The 21,602-nt window shown below is 38.0% G+C and overlaps 1 protein-coding gene across 1 annotated transcript in view; it reads right to left on the bottom strand.

Moving 5' to 3' along the window:
- SPTLC2 (serine palmitoyltransferase long chain base subunit 2) overlaps positions 1-21,602 on the bottom strand; it is a 95,007-nt gene that overhangs the window by 35,082 nt on the left and 38,323 nt on the right. The window contains exons 5-9 of the mRNA XM_081147682.1: positions 17,502-17,626; positions 12,000-12,093; positions 8,476-8,581; positions 7,505-7,724; positions 5,358-5,484 (exon numbers count right to left, since the gene is read on the bottom strand). Coding sequence (XP_081003808.1) covers positions 5,358-5,484; positions 7,505-7,724; positions 8,476-8,581; positions 12,000-12,093; positions 17,502-17,626 — 672 coding nt within the window. The remainder of the gene's footprint in view (positions 1-5,357; positions 5,485-7,504; positions 7,725-8,475; positions 8,582-11,999; positions 12,094-17,501; positions 17,627-21,602) is intronic.

Genomic DNA, 21,602 nt, shown 5'->3' on the forward strand with positions numbered 1-21,602 from the left:
TAATCACATGGTAAAATAAAATTCTAGTAGTACAGAGTATTAGCTAAAAAATAGAAGTTTCCCCCCTCCGACCAGCTACTTCCTTCCCAGTCCCAGGAGGTGGCTCCAGGTTCTGTTTCTGGCTTTTCTGGTAGCTAGCACCACAGTGTTGACTAATACACTCACACCTCTGCTTCTTCCACCAACACTACATGGTACCTAGACGCATTTGTACTTCCATTACTTTCCATGTTGCCTCCACTAATCACAACAAATTTTGTAGTATAACTACTTTTAAGTCTTCTAGTGGCTGATTACATAACTTCATAAATTTAAAGACTATTTTTTAAAATATTTTATTAATTTTTTTAATATATCTTTATTGATTTCAGAGAGAGGAAAGGAGATAGAGAGAGAGAGAGATGGAAACATCAATGATGAGAGTCATTGATTGGCTGCAGCCCGCAACCCGGGCATGTGCCCTGACCAGGAATCGAACTCTGATCACCTGGATCCTAGGTCGATGCTCAACCACTGAGCCACGCCCGGCCAGGCTAAAGACTATTTCTTAACTTCAAAATGCATTCTTTCTGAACTTGATAGTATCTACTGACTCTCCACCAAAGATGATGATAGAAACTGACACACTTGCCTGCCCTCACCTTCCTCTCCTGTTTTTCTACATCTCTGGTCTTCTACTTTTACATTGTCAAAGCTTTTGATATTTAAGTCTGATTTATAATCATAGCTAAAACTTCAATGCTTTAGCTATAACTGATCCTAAACACTAGAAACTAATTAAAAACAATAATATTATTTCACTACATTTGTGTTAAAAGAAAGTTTTCCAAATGTCAAAGCTAAGTGTTTTCTCTTTTTTTAACCCCCAAGAACTCAAGTCACATTTTATAGTTTTGATTTCTTAAATGAAAGAGTTCAACATTTCATAGCTCATTAAGTATTATCACTATGAAACAACTATTTCAGATCCACTAATTCTGGTTGGGAGGAAAAAAGAGAAAAATCATACCAAGCCAAAAGAGAAAGAACAGTACCCATTGTGTGTGAAGGACATGTAGTGCCATAAGTCCTACAATTTGACACGGGTCATATCTGTGCTTGGAATAGAATAGATGTTAATACACAACCCTAAAATCAACTGAAGTATTTAATGACAAACAAGTATTTATATTGTAATTCAAGTTTAACCTGCTTTATAGTTACTTGTAAGACCTACTTATAAGAAACTAAGTTTAGCTTCTCTATCCTAATTTGATTCTTAATGTTCCTCCAAGGATTAGTTTCCATATCTATATCATTAATAAGACACAGAATCTGCAAGTTAGAATGGAGCAAATGTGTCCCTGGCTCTGAAACCTAGCTTACAAATGGCTGCTTCTGGTTATAAGAGGACCTGGCTAAGATAGTAAAGGTCAAACCAACTATATCATAAAAGTATGAAGATTTTCCCACTAAGAGAAAATCAGTAACAGCATCAAATCAAATATTTCATTTATATTAAAAAAACAAATTCTTAATCATAAATATATTGTATCTTTTTTTCCTAAGACACACTGGTCAGTATGCATGAGGCTTCAATTCAAGAATAATCCTGAAAGAGTGAGTAGCATTACCCTCTTTAGGTGTATAGAGTTCTTAACTTCTCAGAGTTTAAGAATATAATAAAGGACTAAATCATAGGTCACTAAGTCATACTGCCCCTCTGCAAGGCACCAAAAGATTATTCATTTAATCACTCACCAAGTATTTACTGCATGCCTACTATGTGCCAAACACAGTTCTAAACAGAAGGAATAAAGTAAACAAGATGACCCAAACTCCCTGTTTTCATATTTACACTCTACTTGGGGAAGAGAGATAATAATTTTGAGTAATTAAGACAAACGATTATTGACTCTCAGGTCTTGAAATAGGCACTGTTTAAGATGCAAAGAAGGAACAAGACATGGGTCTCTGCTCTCAAAGAACTTATAATCTAAGAGAGGAGATGAAATATACTTGGAAAAACTTCAGTAAACAGTCAACTTTCATACATTTAGCTTTAGTATAATCCATACTTTGGTATAACACACTATACAATGAAATCCCTAAGCCTGTCTACACCAATTAATCAACAGGCTTTTGGAGTTTCTGCCATATAATATTGCCTATGAACTGAAAGCTCATTTTTGGTAAAGTCTTATCTTTCTATAACAGCATTATTCTAAGACTTGATTACATTTCATCAACGTGTCTGTTTTTGTGTCAACCTAATACTTTTACAAGATAAGACTGCCCCTGTCGGAACTTCTACCCTCTGCACAACCTCCATCCTCACCTCACTCGCTCACCTTCAGTCACTCTACCTGCACTGCCACGCTCCGGTCACAGTGGTCTCTTTGCTATTCCTGAACACGGTAAAAGCACCAAAGGACCGGAGACAGAGTTGCCTCCATCTGAGGGCTTCTATCCCTGGATTTTCAGGGCTAAAGCTTCACCTCCTTTAAGTCCTTGCTAAAACCTTATCTTTTCAACGACTGCCCTATTTAAAATTGCAAACTGGGTCCCCAGAAATCCTGATCGCCCACCTTCCTGGCTTACCTCTTCCCCAAAGTACTCACCACTTTCTAACACACAGAACATGATGATCAATAAAACGTCAATTTTTCTACATAACACTAATCTCTGGGACTAATACAACAACTCATTATCCCTTGCATCCCCAACACTTCCCAAGTACGTACCTCACTTAAATGATCTGTTTATGTGCCCATTTCCTGTGGATTCTGATTCACAGAGTCTAACACGTAGTGAGATACTCAATGTTTGTGAAATTGATGAAATGCCATATACTGCACATCAGAGATTAAATTTCTCTTAAAGCAGGACATTTCTATTATAAAATCACACTCAGGTAATTAATTGGAGATGCCTCTTTTTAAAGGACACCTGAGGCATAGTAAAGAGGCTGTTGCGTGGTTCATATCTTCAAAAAGATGCATTCAACAGTGCCATAAAAATAAGCATTACCTTAATGCACTCAAATCTAAAATAAATCAGGCCAAATTAATTAAGATCAGGTAAAAGGCTCTATGAGAAATGGTATTTATGTCTACTTTTGGTTAGATTTTTATTATCCTGTATTTTGGCAGAGAAAAAATGTAGCCAACAGAAGTCTGTAATGCTAAGTCAAAGTTTTAGTGAGGGGGAGGGGGCTGAGTGGAGGGGAGCAAAGGGGGGAAATGGGGGACATCTGTAACAGTGTCAACAATAAAAAAAAGTTTTAGGGAGTAACTGAAAAAATATATTCTTTAAAGGCTGGTAGAGGCAAGTTTTACAAATGGTTATAAATTCTTTGAGCCACCTCCCATTTGAGGTGGAGTCTGATTTCCCAGATCCTGCCACCTGGGCTGGCCTTAGTGACCTGCTTGTTCAAAACAGGTCAGAAAAGGTCATGGGGTTTCAGCAGGTTCTTTGGAACACTTGCTCTCTGAAGCATCCTGTCTGCATAGCCATCATCATGCTCTGAAGAGCCCACGCCACATGGGGAGGGGAGGACATGTGAAGGTGTTCTGGTCAACAGCCTCAGCTAAGCCCAGCCTTCATGTCACTCCAGCCCAGTTGACATGTGAGTGAAGAAGCTCCAGATGACCCCAGCCCCGAGTCATCTGAATCTGAGCCGGCACTTGGGTCTTCCGAGCTCAAGCCCCAGATACTGCGGAGCAAAGACAAGCCATCCCTGCTGTGCCCTGACTGAATTCCTAACCCACAGACTCTGTGAGCGTAATAGGATGGCTGTTGTTTCGCACCACTAAGCTTAGGGGGTGGTTAGAGAGGCAAAAGATAAACTGAAAAATGAGTGCCACCCCAAAGCCTAGCTCTAATTACCATATTTCCTTTCTCACCACCTAGATTGCATTATTTAGTACAGATAAGTCATTTATCCAGAGGTCATGTGTCACACAGATCCATGCTCTGGGGTAGGGCAAATAAATTATCCCAAGTTAACTGACAGCTATTAGCCATTCGTTTTTTAGGCATCTACTGCCATCCGCTGAATCAATAAGGTTGAAGTGAAGTAACTAGATAAGTGCTATCAATATAGATAGATCACTACATCTCAGATCAAAGCACACTATTTCAATAACACTATGTGGAAAGGAGAAACGGTAACATTATGACTGTTGTTATGAGGCAGCTACTCACAAAGCTCCATTCTGTGCCCACAACATTAATAAAATGTTTTTTCTCCAGGAATCAATTCATGAAACTGAAAATGCACAACATTTCCAAAATCTGTTTCCAAAAATCTCTCCGTAGGACAACAAGGATGTATCATAGATCAGAAATAATATTAGGTAAAATTCTGATGTAAGAAAACAGGCTTAAATCAATAAAAATCAGACATACCACTTCTTTCTTATTTTTTAATGCAAACCAAATCAATCTTATCACACAGTGCTATTTAACTGGAGAGCTCAAGGCCAAGAGGAGAGCTCAAGGCCAAGAGTATGAGATCTTTTATGAGAGTAAAACTGATTTTAGAAGCATTAAAATAAAAACAAGTACAATTAATGTATGTCTCTTACAATGAAAATATTTTTTAAAGTGAAAAAACAAAAAATAAAAAATCCAACTGCTTCCCTTTCAATATAACTTTTCTGCAGTTAACACTGCCCCCTAGTGATACAGAATAAAAGTCTACTATCAGTGGGTGGCTGGCACACAGAGCAATATACAGATCTTGTAACATAGAAAACCACACATGAAACCTGTATGTTCATATTAACCACTGTCACCCCAATAAATTTAATTTTAAAAAGTCAACTATCAGAAAGCAGATGTCAAACGTTATTGTTCATTTTAGTATTTTAAGTCAGGGCATCTAGTCTACAAATTCCACCAAAGAAGAATAAACAAATTCAGGATGACCTATATTAGCTACTCTATGTTAAATTACAAACTCTTTTCAATGCACTAAATCAATGACACTAGTTCATGAAACAGTAGCTTTAAAATATTATGGGAATGAAATTATCACTACACAGTGAATTCTATTTTCACATAAAATTGTGCAATTCAAGAAAGACCCTGAAGGCTTATTACCTGTGACTTACAAGGTAGGTAGGATAGTTAGATTAAAGTCTCACCACCTGTAGAGAAGAAAATTCTACAGGAAGCAAGCCAGGCTTGTCCTCATGGCATGTGTATCAAACACACTGAAAAGTGTCCATATAAACCAAGGCCTCACACACCTGCCAGCTTGATGATTAGGATACCTGGCTCCTCATTTTAAGAAAAAGCTCTAGAACAAGAGTATGTTTGGTTGCTAAGTATTTACTGAGCCCAGGAAATTTTCTAAGGAAAGAATGACTTACCAAGGGTGGTGCCATCCTTGCCCATGATGCACTCCATCGAGGTGATGATCTGCTGCACAACAGGTGGCGACAGTGACGTGGCATACACTGCACTATGAGAATGTGTTCGTAGATAGTCTATCAGCTCCTGGGGAGTTCACAGAAGCAAGGCATCAGAGGCAATACTTGAGTTCACCGGCAATGTCACTGCCTACCTTCCAGGAGAAAGCAGGCTCCGCCTCTCTTCAGTAGCACTGGAATAGGACACTGATCTGAGAGGCAAGGTCGATCGACAAGGTCAAAACATACTGGCAGCAACAGCTGGGTCAGACACCTGGCAACTTCCTTAGGCTTTGTTTTGTTTTTTAAACATGCCACAACATGGAAGAATGGAAACTAGTTTTAAAGAAGCCCTCTAAATTGGGATAGCTATCATTTAGTGTTATAACTAGATCTACAATGCTGAATTAAACAAGAAAGTGTCTGAATTACTTCTGGACAAATGATTTACTCATAAGTATTACAGAAAATATCATCTGCATCTTACCCCACACCTGCAAAAACCATCCTTAACTCCCAAATCAGAGAGAGACAGTTCTCTAAATCAACTTTAAAGGCATTAAATGGCCTCCACACAGAGATTTAAAAATGATATGTGACAGAAATTCACTGGGTCTTTCATGAGAACACGAAAGCCTACAATAAGGAATAAAGAAAAACCTTGTCTGTCAGATACAAGGTTTTCAAAGCCATTAGTTGTCTATCCCTAATCTCTGATACCTTCTAACATCACCAAATCTTTCAATATTCACACAAAAAAGCTTATGTATCAGAACCAAGAAGACACATAATGTGGCTTTTTTACAGTATATCACTTTAAACAGACTCAAAATTGTATAAAACCCACAATAGCATAAATATACTATACCTAAATGATCTCCCAGAGTACAATTTTTCTATCCTTTAGTTTAGCGACAAATCTTACCCCAAAGCAACCAACTCTCAAAACATGGTCCCATTAACAAAACTGGAGGTAAAAAAATCTATCAAATTTGACTAAAACCATTGATAATGGATTTTCCCCAAAAGGTAATCAATTATTAAGAGAAAGTTCATGCTTTAAGATTTCCAAAGTTTTAAGAGAAATTAAATAAGTTTATGAGTACCTACTATGTGCCACATACAAATACTTTACATTGTTCTTTTCCCTAAAACTGCAGTTTTTGAAAATGACAGTTTTAATGAGATGTAATTCACATATGATAGTATTCACTTTTTAAAAGTGTACATACAATTCAGTGTTTTTTAGTATATTCAAGAGCTATACAAAGTTCATCACTACCTAATTTTAGAACATTTTCATTGCCTCAAAAAGAAACCTCACACCCATCAGCAGTCACTTTCCACTTCCCCCAGCTCCTCAGCCCCGGCAACCGCTAGCTTATTTTCTATCTCTTGCCTATTCTGGATGCATCATATAGAAGAAATAATATAACATGTGAACTTTTGTGGCTCCCTTCTCAATCTTGTAAGCCAGCATGTTTATCTCTGTTTCACTGATAAGGAAATTGAAAGGTTAAATGCTTTGCCCAAGGTCTCACAAAGTTAGGGAACAAGTCAAACCCAGGCTGCTGTCTCTATGGTTCAAACATTTCTACCACGCCACACCCCTCAAATGCCTCAGAGGTCATTATATAATTTTTAAATTGAAAAAAATAAAGCCTTATAATACACCAGAGCTAGCAAAATAATCTTTTTTTCTTCCTGTCTCTATGCTCACTCAAGATGCATTTGAGTCCAAGGGCAAGGAACTTGGTCTTTTATTTCCACTGGCTCCCATGACAACCCTACTACTTTGAAACTGTGGCCAGCAGGGAGCACCACTGTGTGCTCTTTCACACAAGAGGGCATCTATATATCAAGCCAGCAAGTAGTTTAGAAAGAAGCTCAAATAAGGAAACAACAAACAATGAACAGAACCAGCCTTTAGTGCCTCAGAGTCACTCACCAGCAGCCGAAGTGTGAACCCGCTGGCACCATGAGCCTAAGCCACAAAGAACTTCAGGACCTCCACACCCCAGTTTGGATGCTGTCTGCCTGACGTGACTTACCAAGCCTAGCAGCCAGTCCCTTTCTCCTTTACTGCTCAATAATCACGGCCCATTTACCTTCTTGCCTCCAATGTATCCTCCAGAAGCACCAAAGCTCTTGGTGAATGTTCCCATCATAACGTCCACATCCTCAGGATCTAGGCCAAAGTAATCTACTACACCTCGGCCAGCAGGCCCCAGAGCCCCGATGCTGTGAGCTTCATCTAGATACAGGTACGCCTTGTATTTCTTCTTAAGGGCAATCACTTCAGGGAGGCGGACAATAGATCCCTCCATGCTGGCAAGACAGAGTAAAAGATATGTACACTGAGACTTCTTAACTCTCAAAACTAGGAGCTGGACACTTTACTATTATTAATTTCTTAAGTTTATTGCTTTCTGAAATAGTCTAACAACTTCTATGGTTTTAAACTGGCAAAGTCAGAGGCTGTCATGGCTAGGCAGCCAGAGGTCTAGGGGAAAGACGACGGGAGCTTTTAAAACAAGTACCAGGACACAGTCTTAATTCACCCAGAGGAATAAAAGTCACAGCAGTTTCTTCTAAAGCTTGTCATTACAGGCAACCTTAGACTCTCATCACATTGTGTATGCAAATGAAATTGTACAGAAAGAATTAAAACACATTAGGAGGTAAGACAATAAGTGCAAGGGCTGCAAACAGGTAACCAAAATAAAATATTTCTTAAAATTAAATGGTGAATAACTTGTTTTGACATATTAGAAAACAGTCCAATTCTTGACCCTATGTATAAATTCCCTCTACAAACAGAAAAGTAAAGGATCCAAATAGAAGGGGGGTTTGGGGAACATGTGGCATGATGGAGAGTAAGAGCCAGACAAAAGGATTCCTGCCCCAGGGCTAACTCTGCTTCCAGGCACTTGAACAAGTCACAGACACTGCTTCCTTAGTTTCCAGAGGGGTCTAATTAGTGTTCCCTTCAAAATGAAGTGAAAATGAAGTGACGCTGACAAATTCCAAGACTTCATGGAGCCAAACCTGAAAGGTAATACTAATAAAGCAGGATTACCTATATATTCCCTCCACAAGGATTAGAATCTTCTTCCAGGGCCTTCGTGTCCGAGGCTGACCATAGACAATGGCATCTTTCAATAGCTTCTCCAGGCTTTGCATGTCTACAGCACACACACAAAAGGATGTCAGCATAAAGTACCTTCCTCTTTCCTAACTTTATTCCAGAAATGCAAATATACATTTCTTATTCAGGAAGTATGTCTCAGATAGCAAAGGGCATTAACAAAGTCAGAACAGGGCAGGAAAAGAGGGTAAAATGAGTGAGCTATTGCTAGCTTGAACTAAAATCTCATCTAAAGTGTAACAAATGTTCAAAACCACAGAAACTCAACAAATGACTGCCGCACAGGTGAGTCAGTTGGTTAGCAGGCTTATGAAATGACCAGTGTTTCATGTTAAATACCTTGCAATTCAGCTAGCTTTTTTTGTATTTATAAAATAGACTGTATCTTTAATCCTAGTGAGTCATTCAGAAATAATGCACTAAGACGACTAAGAGTATGAAAAGCTACTATAAATACATACACCTTCTAAAAATAAATATGAGGAGAAAACTTCAAAGTACATGCCCATTTCCTTTTGCCTTATTCTTTTTTTTAAACTTTTATTTTTTAAATGACTTTACTGCTTTGAGAGAGAGAGGAAGGGAGAGGGGGAGAGAGAGAGAAACTTAGGTGTGAGAAACATCCATTGGCTGCCTCCTGCACTCCCCCTACTGGGAACTGAACTGGTGACCTTTTGGTGAGCATGGGACAGTGCTCAACCAACTGAGCCACATCGACCAGGGCCCATCTAAGACAGTCTTGATAAATACTTGTCAAATAGCTTTGTCTTGGTAGTCTGGTTAGGGCTTTAGGATGAATTCCTAAATGCATGAATCTGTGTTAAGCAAGCTTGGCAATCAGTTGAGGTGGTTCCTGCTTGATTTGATTGGCTATCTGTACCCAACCAAGTTCTTGTGGCTCTGTTGGTTCTTAAGGTGGTTAACAGGTCTAGGAAACAACGTGGCTGGTACTAGCATTAATGAGGGTCATGATTTCCTGTTAAAGATAAATGCTTTGAAGACCACTGTTGTCACCACTATTGATTTCATACTTAAATTTTTTGCCCTGAAACACTGCCCTTAAGAATCCCCTCCCCACCAAAATCTATGCAACATTAAGTCTGGGGTGTATTTAACAAGGGTGAGAGGCACCCCATCATAAAATCTGATTTTATAGTTTTTATTGCTTTTCACTAAAGAAGGGGGTTACAAAGTTACATGATTTTGTTCTTTTCATAAAAAGGATTTTGGTAGAAATGAGAAATAAGGTAATACAAACACATACCACAAACACAAATAAGATAGCCATAGACTAAGACTGTGCTTATACATTCAGCTTTTCATAAGAACACAATCTGTTGCTACCTAACCCAGAGACAGGAGATGCTGCCACGGATGTGTGTGATCTGAAGCTGCTCATCCTGCTGCAGAGGGCAGTGTGTGGAAATCAGCAAGAGCCAGTAAAAATGTACTCATTGTTTTAGTTTCCTCTGTTTACATACAGAAGAGAAAAATAAATATTGATTCAAAATTTTAGATGAAATTAACCATATTGTCAACTTAGGGGGAAAATCCAGTATCTCTCTCATATCATGTTCCACAAATCCCATATGAAAATAAAGATTTAAATAAAAAACATACCACAAAACTACCAGAAGAAAATAATAACCCTATTATCTTAGAATATGGAAGGCTTTAACACAAAACCCAAGCCATAAGACAATAAATGTAACAACATAAGCATTGTATTAAGTCTGCACCGCAAAACACTAAAAACAAAATTAAAAGTAAAATAAAAAATACTGCAACATAAAAGATAATATGAAGGGCTCTTACAATCATTAAAAAGAGAAATCGTTTGAAAATGGCCAATTTAAAAAGAAATAAAACACAATACTATATAAAAAGTTGCTTGACACACCTAATAATCAAAGAAATAAAAATTAACGTGTTATTGACTTATTAGAGAAGGGAAGATTTACAATGATTCGTAATGGCTTATGTTGGCTTGTGACTCACTGTCATGTTATTGAGTAAAAGTCTGTACAATGGTTGGAGGCAATTTGGAAAAGTACAAAAAAAATGCGTGCCCTTTAACCAGGCATTCTAAGACTGCTAGGAATTCATCCTAAGGCACTAATCACACCATTGAGCAAAAATGTGGGCACAGGTAGAACCGTTTCTAGTAGAGAAATTTAGAAACCACTTTGATGTCCAAACTGAGAGATGGGCTGAATAAGGGCACTTCCTGCCTGCCATCCTGGCATTAAGGGAGGAGGAGAGTCACATATATTGCCAAACAAAGTTCACGATGTGTTGTAAGAAAAGAACAGGTTCCACAATGGTGTTTAATAAATCCCATTTACATAAAACAAAATGCTCTTTGCATCATACTCATTGTAAAACATTTTAGACAAGACGTAAGACAAAAGGAAGAAAGTTATCACCATCTGTAACCTTCCAACCAGGAGCACAGACCTACCATTTGGGTGTATATTCTTCTAGACTTCTTTTTGTATATGTGCACATTTTGATAAAAGATGATTTTAAACATACAGTTTATTAATCTTTCCACCTGGATGTGTTTTAACTGCAAAAGTTATGCATATTGCAAGTAATTTTTTTAATAATACACAAAGATATTTCCATTTAGGAAGTTTTGGCGTAGTATCACCTTTCTCTGTGCTTTTACAGCATTTGTTCACATCCGTATCTCAGTATCTGTACGTTGTATTCTAACTATTGGTTTGTCTATAAGCTCTTCATTAATCAATCAGAGATCCTTGACATCAGGGATCCTGCTTTATTCATCTCAATATCCCCCAGGTTATGGCAAGATACACCACAGACATCTACTAAATGCATATTGAACAAGTGACTTGTAAACAAGTCAAATAAAAGGAGAATGTTGTATTTGTACCAAAAGGCTTCCTTCAGCCTTTATTTTTATTACAATGAGGAATAACTTTTAATTTATTTATTAATTTTTTGAGAGAGAGGAAGGGCGGAAGGGGGGAGAGAGGGAGAGAGGGAGAGAGGGAGAGAGAGAAACATCAATTTGTTGTTCCACTTATTTAAGCATCATTGGTTGATTCTTGTATGTGCCCTGACCGGGGATTGAACCCGCAACCTTGGTGTATCAAGATGAAGTTCTAACCAACTGAGCTACCCAGCCAGGGCCAGAAAGACATTTTATTTTACTTTTTACGCATGTAGGGTGTTTGTTCATAGGAAGGCCACGAGTTTTGTGCCCCCTGTCACAATGACCCTGAATTCCTGTTGGGTATGTTATACACAGAGGAGCCATTTCTTCAGGCCCCCTGCTCTGAGCATACCCTACAGAAAAGACATTTTAAATGTTGCTACTTCATTTTCATTTATATTTCTTATTATTTTATGTAACTCACATTATCACTGACACTAACCCAAAGAATACTAAACACTAAGGCCAGCAGCGAATTCCACCACAAACTCACTGTTGTGTTTGAAGACTCGAATGGTTGCTCCTGAGAGTCGGGCTCCCAGAACCAGTGACGCGTGGTTCAGTTCATCACTCAGAATCAAGCAACCCTGCAGAACCACAAGCACAGAAAGTAAGAAGCTGGGGTGGGGGTGGGAGTGAGAGTGGGGGCAGGGGAAATTTCATCACACAAATTACCAAATGCTAAAATCGTTAATAATAACTATGTCTTATTAAGGAAAGCTTGTATAACAGCAAAGCTATCAATTTCAAGACAAAAAAAGTATACTTTTTTTTGCAAAATTAAAGTAGATGCAATATTCTAGACTTTTAATTTCTTCATTCCTGAGATGGACATAAATATTCAGATATATCGCAATAGGTTTTTATTTATATCTAAAATCTATATATCAGATATTCATAGGGTTTCAGTTTTGTTGGTTTGATATCATTTCATAAGTTTTGGTATGATGTACTATTTTATTCATGGAAAAAGTGTTTGGGGAAGAAGGCAGCTGAGGGAGTAATGCCTATGGAAATAATGCATTCTTCCTACCACTCCTAAACTATACCCAGAGTTCAATGAGGATCTGATTCCACTTATTAATCTATTCCCAAAATGACATGGAGTGTAGGCTTAGTTTTACTCTTAAAAATCTCTGAACAAGTTTTACTTTAAACCCATGTAAACATGGGTTTCTGCTAAGGTAACAAGAAAAGTCTGCAGCATTCAGGATTTTTATTTCTTCCCCAGTTCTGACTCTCCCACATCTCATGGAGATTCCGACCTATAAAATCGGAACACAGAAACAGGTTTTTCTCTGTCAGTAATGGCCTCAAAATATCCCATCCGATGAAAAAAGGTACAGAAAGTTATTAGCATGCTTCCAGGAGAAAAGGGAGAGAAGACATACAGACATATACATATTCCTATTTATTACAGGGTTATTCTGGATGGATACTTAAGAAACTTGCAATAGCAGTTGTGTGTCTGAAATTTTTACTGTATGTGAAGTTTTTATTAAGATTAAAAAAAACTCCCTAGTTAGAAATATGTAGATTAAAAATGAAGAAAAGTAGTTGGAGGCACCCATATGGATTGATAGTTTTAAAAGTTTATGTATCTATACACATGCACACCAATCGATAAGTGTATCCATCAGTTAGAATACATGCTGGTATCTTTCTAGCTCTATCCACTGAGGGGTGAGAAGCAATGATACCCCAGTAGCAATAAACACACCAAACCTTGGTTTCTAAATACTATGTTCCAATAAAAGGAACCAGGGCTCAATGGAGAACTACGTGGTTGACCCCAAGGTTAGGACAGGTAAAAAGAGCCTGGCACATCTTGTTATGCTACAAAGAAAGTGCTTTAGAAAAAAGAGGGGGCATATTCACAGTATAGAAGCCCATCTGAAAGGTCTCCTAATGGCCAAAACTGGAACCTGAGCAGCAAAATTAAAAGTAATCTTGTTGAACCCAAATAATAAAATAATTCATGAATCCAGTGATATAATAGGGGAGAAGCAACAACTCTTCCCTCAGAAGAGTCAAGGGCAGGAAAGACTAGGAAAGACAACAACTAAATGCAATGAAAATACTCGACTGGACACTGGAACAGGAAAATGGTATTAGTGGGAAAACTGGTGAAACTGAAATAATTTCTGTTCTTTAGTTAGTAGTATTGTATCAAGGTTAGTTTCTTGGGTTTGAAAAATGTTCCATCATTATGTAAGATATTAACATAAAGGGAAGGGTATACAGGAACTCTCTGTATTCTCTTGCAACACTTCTGTAAGTCTAAATTTATCTCTGGGAAAAAAGTGTTAAAATTAAAAAAAAAAAAGAAAGCTGGGGAAAAAATGGAGAGGCTGAATTCCTCTTCTGCTAGTCTTCAAATCCTTTCCTTACTCACTTACCCATTCTTGGCATTCTACTGTACCTTAAAAAGGATCCCCCTCCTTTCCCTCTATACAATTTTATTTCTTCTCTTTCCATCTTATTTTATTTCTGGCAAAATTTACAATATAATTGTGTTCTTTCTGTTTATCACCTCCATTTTAGGCTGCCTTATTCACCATTTCTGTGCATCAATCTGTTTTTTTCTTGTAATATACTATGAGGTTCTATTATACCATCTGTTCAAGAGTAAAAATTAAATGTCAACAATTAACATCTAAATGCTTAATATGTTTCAGGCATTATGTTAAAGGTTGTAAACACATTATTACTTTTAATCCTTGCAACAAATCTGTGAAGTAGGAACTATTATTATCCCCACTTTACATATGTGGAAACTAAGGAGTTAGAAATCTTGCCAAAGGTCACAGCATGTAAGTGACTCATACAAATCTTCTGCTTCTAGAGCACATGCTCATAGTTAATATGCTGTCTGTCTCTGACTTGAAGCTGAATCACCAATCACCTCCCGCAGAAATTTAGTATAAGATTTAAAGAAATATTAAAATGATTAGTTGCTGCCTTGAATGGATTAAATTATACTTAATAACATTTCAACTACAATGTTTCATTTGCATGGTAAATGTTTAAGGTAGTATCTTCCATGTCTGAATATAAGATATTCATGGACTATAAAATATTCCATGTCTAATTCTAGATAGTGATTGTTAAGTTTGTGAGCACACAGGAGAAGCAGGATGAGATTTAACCCTTTAATGTGAAAAATTCTAAGAAATTCCAAATAAGAATCTCAAGTTTATGATGCCAAAATGTACTATAATCAATGTGAAGTCAAAGAACCATACATTTGTGTCTCAAGAAATTTGTTCATTGTAGCTAATTTGTTGAGTTTACCAGCACGAAGTTATTCTTAATATTTCCTTATATCCTTTTAATGCCCATAGGACATATAGTGATGTAGCCTCTTTCATTCCTGCTACTGGTAATTTGTCTTCTCTCTTTTTATCCTGACCGGTTTGCCTAGAGATATATCCATTTTATTTGTTTTCTCAAAGAACCAGATTTGGTACCACTGATTTCTTCTACTGTCTATTTCCTAATTCATTGATTCTACATGTACCTTTATTGAATCCTTCCTCTGGAATCTTTGGGTTTAATTTGCCCCTTTTTTCCCTAGTTTCATATGGTAGAACTTTAGATGGCTGATTTGAAACTCTTTTTTTCCTAGTATAAGCATTTAAAGCTATATATTTCCATCTGAGCACTGCTTTAGCTTCCTTCCACAAATTATATTACATTTCCAGTTAGTTCAAGTATTTTCTATTTTGCTTTTCTTTGAGCCATGGGTTTTTATATGTACTGTTTACTTTTCAATTATTTGAGGATTTTCCAGATATCTTTGTGTTACTGATTTCTAATTTAATTCTATTATGGTCAGAGAACATATTTTGAATAATTTCAGTTCTTTTAAATTTGTTAAGGTTGGTTTAATGGCCCAGAAAATGGTCTACCTTGGTAAATGTTTTGCTGTTGTTAGGTGAAGTATTTCATAAATGTTAAGTTGGTTAATTGTGTTTTTCAAATGTTCTATATCCTTAGATTTTCATTCTAGTTCTACCAGTTATTATTTTTTTCAATTTTTATTGATTTTTAGAGAGGGAGGGGGAGGGGAGAGAGAGGGGAAGAAAGGAAGGAAGGGGGGGGGAGAGACTCTGATGTGAGAGAGAGACATCAATATCAATTGGCTGCCTCTTGCATGTGCCCTGACCAGGACAACACTCCAACAAAATGAGTCACACTGGCCAGGGTTGTTGAAAGACAGCAATTGAGATGACTAATTACAATTCCGTATTTGTCTGTGTCTCCTTTTAGTTTCATTAATTTTTGCTTCATGCACTTTAAAGCCCTATACATTTAAAATTCTTGTGTCCTCTTAATGGAGTAACTCCTTTATCATTACACAATGTTCCTCTTTATCCCTAGAAATACTCCTTGCTCTCAAATCTTTATGTTAATATAGTCATGACAACTTCCCTTTTATTTTAAATCCTCACCTGAGGATATATTTTGATTGATTTTTAGAGAGAGGAAGAGGAAGATGGAGAGAAAGAGAGACACAGAGAGGGAGAGAGGAACACTGATATGAGAGAGAAATATCAATTAGTTGCCTCCCTTATGCACCCCAATCAGGGGTCAAACCCACAACCTAAGTATGTGCTCTGACTGGGAATCAAACCTGCAATCATTTGGTGTACAGGATGATGCTCCAAACAAGCCACCCAGCCAGGGCATGCCAACTTCCTTTTGATTATTGTTTGCATGCTATATTTTTTCTATCCTTTTACTTTTTACCTATCTGTGTCTTTAAATTTAAAGCACATTTTTGATGGAAACCTTTTTATCTAATTTTGTCTAATTTGACAATCTCTGTCTTTTATCTGGACTATATATTTGGACTGTTTACATTTAATGTGATACCAATATAGTTGTGTTTAAATTTCCTCTCTTGCTATCTGTTTTCTAGTCTCCCATCTGTTCCCTGGGAAACCATACATTTATATATTTTGAAAGGACTTTAGAGTTAACCTAATTCAAGTACTTAATTTTACAAAGGAAAATTTGAGGCTCAGAAAGGTTGTGACATTGTTCAGTTACACAGCTAACTTTGACGATATAACCAACCAAACAAAAACTCAAGTCTCTGACTCTTTAATCCACTGATTTTTTTTAATATACCATTCACAGATATTGTTAAAATGAGAATAAATAACCTTGAGGAATTGTTCAGACGGAAAATACCAATTTGCTAAAATGTGATTTATAAAGTCTCTTTTCTCTACTGTCCCCTCACAAACTCTACCTGTAGATAATAAACACACACACACAATCTAAATGTGTATATATATATATACTACTTTTAACCCATATTATTACTTTTAACCAATGTTATTAACCTTTATTATTATTAACACACACACACACACAATTTGGCCATATGTCTCTGAGCAATATACACTACAGTGAGAACAAGTATGTATTTTCAAATTTTTCTATTTGGGCAAAACCATCTGTTAAATTTTAACTTTCCAAACTAAACATTCTTTCCTCCACAATTTTAGCCTTTAATGAGGTTTTATTTATTAGAATCCCTTTAAAGCTGTATGAAATGGGGAGGTTCGGGGGGTGAAGGGATCCTAATATATGGTGACGAGAAAAAATACAACTTTGGGTGGTGGGCATACAGAGAAATATACAGATCTTGTAACACAGAAACCTATACCTGAAACCTATATGTTCATATTGACCACTGTCACACTAATAAATTAAAAAAAAAAAAAAAAAAAAAAGAAGTATGAAATGAAGAAGGCAAGAGTCATCTAAAGAAGAGGAAATGATCATGGATTCTAGTAAGAAAGCCTCAACTGATGTAAGTCTCCATGGTATACACTCATCCAAAAATTTGTAATACAAACATCTTTGGGTAGACTATGATTAGCCTAAAGTTTACAATAGTTTTTGGCTTTCTCTGAATGTTTTATAAAACAAAATAAGATATATATAAGGGAATTTTCATTAATGACAGACTAAGTCTTACTTTGCTAACAAGAGCAGGAATGTTCATTGAATTTGTTGCAAATCCCATGCCATATGCCATAGCAGCTTCTACTCCCAAGAAACTTGCCACAAGCTTTTCTAGTTCTTCGTGCTTGTCCAGGTTTCCTGTGTGAAGAAGTTAATGAAGTCAATATCACCATATCCCAAATTTAAGAATCATTCATTACGTTATTAAAAGAAATCATAGTCGGAGACCTGGTCAAGATGGTGGAGTAGGTAAATCTGGTACTCACCCCCTCCCAAAACCACATAAAAAATACAACTAAATTACAGAACAAACCATTATTCAGAACCGACTGAAATCTAGCTGAAGGAAAGTCCTACAACTAAGGATATAAAAAAAAAAAAGCTACATCGAGACTGGTAGGAGGGGTGGAGACATGCAATGGGCTGGTCCCACACACACCTGCGGCAGATTAAAATCGGGAGTGATATCTTGGCTGTGGAGGTCCCCCCTGAGAAGTGAGGGGTCTCAGCTCCCAATCAGGCCTCCTGGCCCAGGGTTCTAGTGCCAGGAAGAGAAGTCCCCATAACTTCTGACTGTAAAAACCAGCGGGGATTGTGGCTGACTGAAAGACTGCTGGAGTTCCAGGCATTCCTTTTAAAAGGTCCGAGCATGAACTTAATCTGACTCACTCGCTCTGGGTTCCAGCACTGGGGTAACAGCTCAAAAGGCACCAGGGACACATGGGGAGGAACTGAACTGTCTGCCATCAGGGCGAGAGCTGGCAGGGCTGCTTTTCTACCAGACAAAAGTGCTGGCAGAGGCCATTGTTCCTTTTCTGAGACATGCTCCTGACCCCCACAACCAGCAGGCAGGCACCATATCTGAGTGTCCATCAACCTGGCTAACACTGTTCCCCTGGCCCTGGTGATATCCTGAGACCCTGCCCCACCCAACTTGCGGGGGCACCCAAGTTGTTTCCAGTGGCTTTTCCATACAAATGGCCCATCTTGGCTCAGACTTCTCTAAAATCTCTCAAACAAGCAGCACCTAGCCTTGTCATGCCCTGTACCTCTTACTAAGTGGCCCCAGGCCTGGACTAGCAGCAGCTGGCCTTGGTTCGCAGCTTGGCCTCTCCTGGGCACCTCCAAGCCCAGCACAAGTAGCAACCACCTGCAGACAGTTTTATAGCTCATGCCGAGTGGCCCCATGCAGAATACAGACAGTGGTTGACCTTGGCCTGCACCTCCTGGGAGGCCCCAGGGCCAGTGTACCTGGTGGATAGCATCAGACCACATTGAAGCACCACCCAACAACCTCCACAAGTGACACATTTAAGGGGCAGACTCAGCAGGCACCAGAGCCCCACTGAAGTAAGGCCTGCTCTACAGAGTGAGCCCCTGCACAGCTAATCCTCCATGGTTGTTGCAGACAGTCCTTGCAGCCGATAAGTCTGAAGGTAAATCCCTCTCATTGATGTGCCAACAGCAATCAAGGTTCAATTACAACAAGAGGGTGTACACAACCCACATGATGGGGATGGTGGGGCACATCTGAAGTGCCCAATCAGGTGAACAGGGAGGCTGTGCCACTGAAACCTACAGGGTACCTACTAAGATAGGCTGCTCTACCATGCCCGGGAGAAAAAGCAGCTCTACCTAATACATAGTAACAAACACAGGGAGGCTGCCAAAATGAGGAGACAGGAGAAAAAAAAAAAAAGTCCCAAATGAAAGAACAGAAAAAACCTCCAGAAAAAGAACTAAACAAAATGGAAACAAGCAATTTACTAGTTGCAAGCGTTCAAAACACTGGTTATAAGGATACTCGATGAACTTATGGGAAGAGTAGATGAACTTAGAGAGAACTTCGACGGCATAAAAAGGACATGGAAACCATAAAAAAGAACCAGTGAGAAATAAAGGATACACTAACTGAAAAGATTAATTTACAGGGAATCAACAATAGAGTAGAAAAAAGCTGAGAATCAAATCAGCAATTTAGAATATAAGGAAGCAAAAAACAATAAGAACAGCAAAAACAACTAAAAAAATGAGGACAGTGTAGGGGGCCTCTGGGACAACTTCAAGTATACCAACATTCACATCATGGGGTTGCTGGAAGGAGAAGAGAGAGAACAAGAAATAGAAACTATTTGGAAAAATATGACAGAAAATGTCCCTTACCTGGTAAAGGAAATAGACATACAATTCCAGGAAGCGCAGAGAGTCCCAAACAAGATGAACCCAAAGAGGCTCACACCAAGACACATCATAATTAAAATGCCAAAGGTTAAAAAGAAAGAGAATCTTAAAAGCAGCAAGAGAAAAGCAGTTAGTTACCTACAAGGGAGATCCCATAAGACTAACAACTGATTTCTCAACAGAAACTTCACAGGCCAGATGGGATTGGCAAGAAATATTCAAAGTGATGAAAAGCAAGGACCTACAAACAAGATTACTCTGCCCAGCAAAGCTATCATTTAGATTTGAAGGACAGATAAAGAGCTTCCCAGACAAGAAAAAGCTAAAGGAGTTCATTGCCACCAAACCAGTATTAAATGAAAAATTAAAGGGTCTTCTTTAAGAAGAGGAAAAAAAGAGCAAAGATATGAACAATAAAATGGCAATAAATACATATCAACAACTGAATCTAGAAAACAAAATAAATGAACAAGCAGAAGAGAAACAGACTCACAGATACAGAGAAGTTTTTGATGGTTGACACATGGGAGGGAGGTTGGGGGGATAGGTGAAAAAGGTGAAGGGATTAAGAAGTACAAAGTGGTAGTAACAGAATAGTCATGGGGAATAAGTACAGCATAAGGAATATAGTTAACATTCTAATCACTATGTATAGTGTCAGATGGGTACAAGATTTATCGGGTGATCACTTAGTAGGCTACATAATGTCTAATCACTGGGATGTACACCTGAAATTAATACAGTATTGTATGCCAACTGTAATTAAAAAAAAAAAAATCATAGTCTACCTGTTACAACCTTTTCAAACAAAGGTATAAAGGAGTTGGTATTATGAAGAGTGATGGCTCATAAACAGCACAATAGTTAAATAACTTCAGATTTAGCAGCTGTGGTAAAATTTCAGCAAAAGGGCTGCCACCAATTTCTTCCATTCCTGTTCATACATGGCAGTTCCAGGCCTAGGGCCTGGAAACATCTGCTGTTATACTTCTGAAGTCAGCTGCCACACATAACAATCTAGCCTGTGGTAAAGAGAGAGGATGTGGAGACAGGGACTCCAGAGGATGAAAGATTAAAGGAGGGCGCAGCCTGCCCTCAGCTTAGCCCACTGCCCAGCCGAGGTGCAACCCTGCGACTGAAGCCACCTCGGACACTCCATCCTCAGCCATAATGCCCCACCCAACACCACATGGAGCTGAGGTCAACAGTAAGCCTTCCCAAAACTGCAGAATCACAAGCAAATAAACGTATGTTGCTGTTTGAAGTCACTAAGTTTTGGAATGGCTTGTTATGTAGCAAAAGACAGATTAATAGCATCATCTCTCACTATGATCTGGCTGGTAAATTTGTATTGTGATTTTACACCAGCACTCAATTCCTTAAGGACCGAACAACACTGATCAATGGGACTGGCTAACTGCAAGGAGAAAAGGTGCTAAGAAAGAAGCCCGCTGAACTATGTGTCCTTAAAACCTAATCAAGTCATTTCACTCTCTGGGCCTGTGTGATTACTATGTGTTGTCAAGGCTCCCTTAACCATTGGGGACCCTGAGTGAGAACAACCCCGTTATACTTGCCAATCTCTAGACCCATGAGAAATAACAATGAACTGTTGTTTTAATCCACTAAGTTCTGATGTGATTCACAGTAACAAATATCCAGAAGGATGCCTTATGACTTTATGGTTATCAGTCACTGGAAGGAAATGGAAGAATTTGGAATATTCCTTTTAACTAAATAAATTAAACCTCTTTACATAAACCGTCATCCTTTGCATTTTACAGACTAGTACTACTAATAAAAAGAATTAGCATTTACTGAGTATTTACCATGTTATAAGCACTTTACATGAGTTGGCTTATTTAATTCTTAAAGCAGCCCTATAAGGTAGGAATTATTATTGGCCCCAAATTACCAATGTAGAGTTAGATTA

This window comes from Miniopterus schreibersii (genome assembly GCF_964146895.1).
Source record: "Miniopterus schreibersii genome assembly, chromosome: 1".
Classification (NCBI taxonomy): Eukaryota; Metazoa; Chordata; class Mammalia; order Chiroptera; family Miniopteridae; genus Miniopterus; species Miniopterus schreibersii.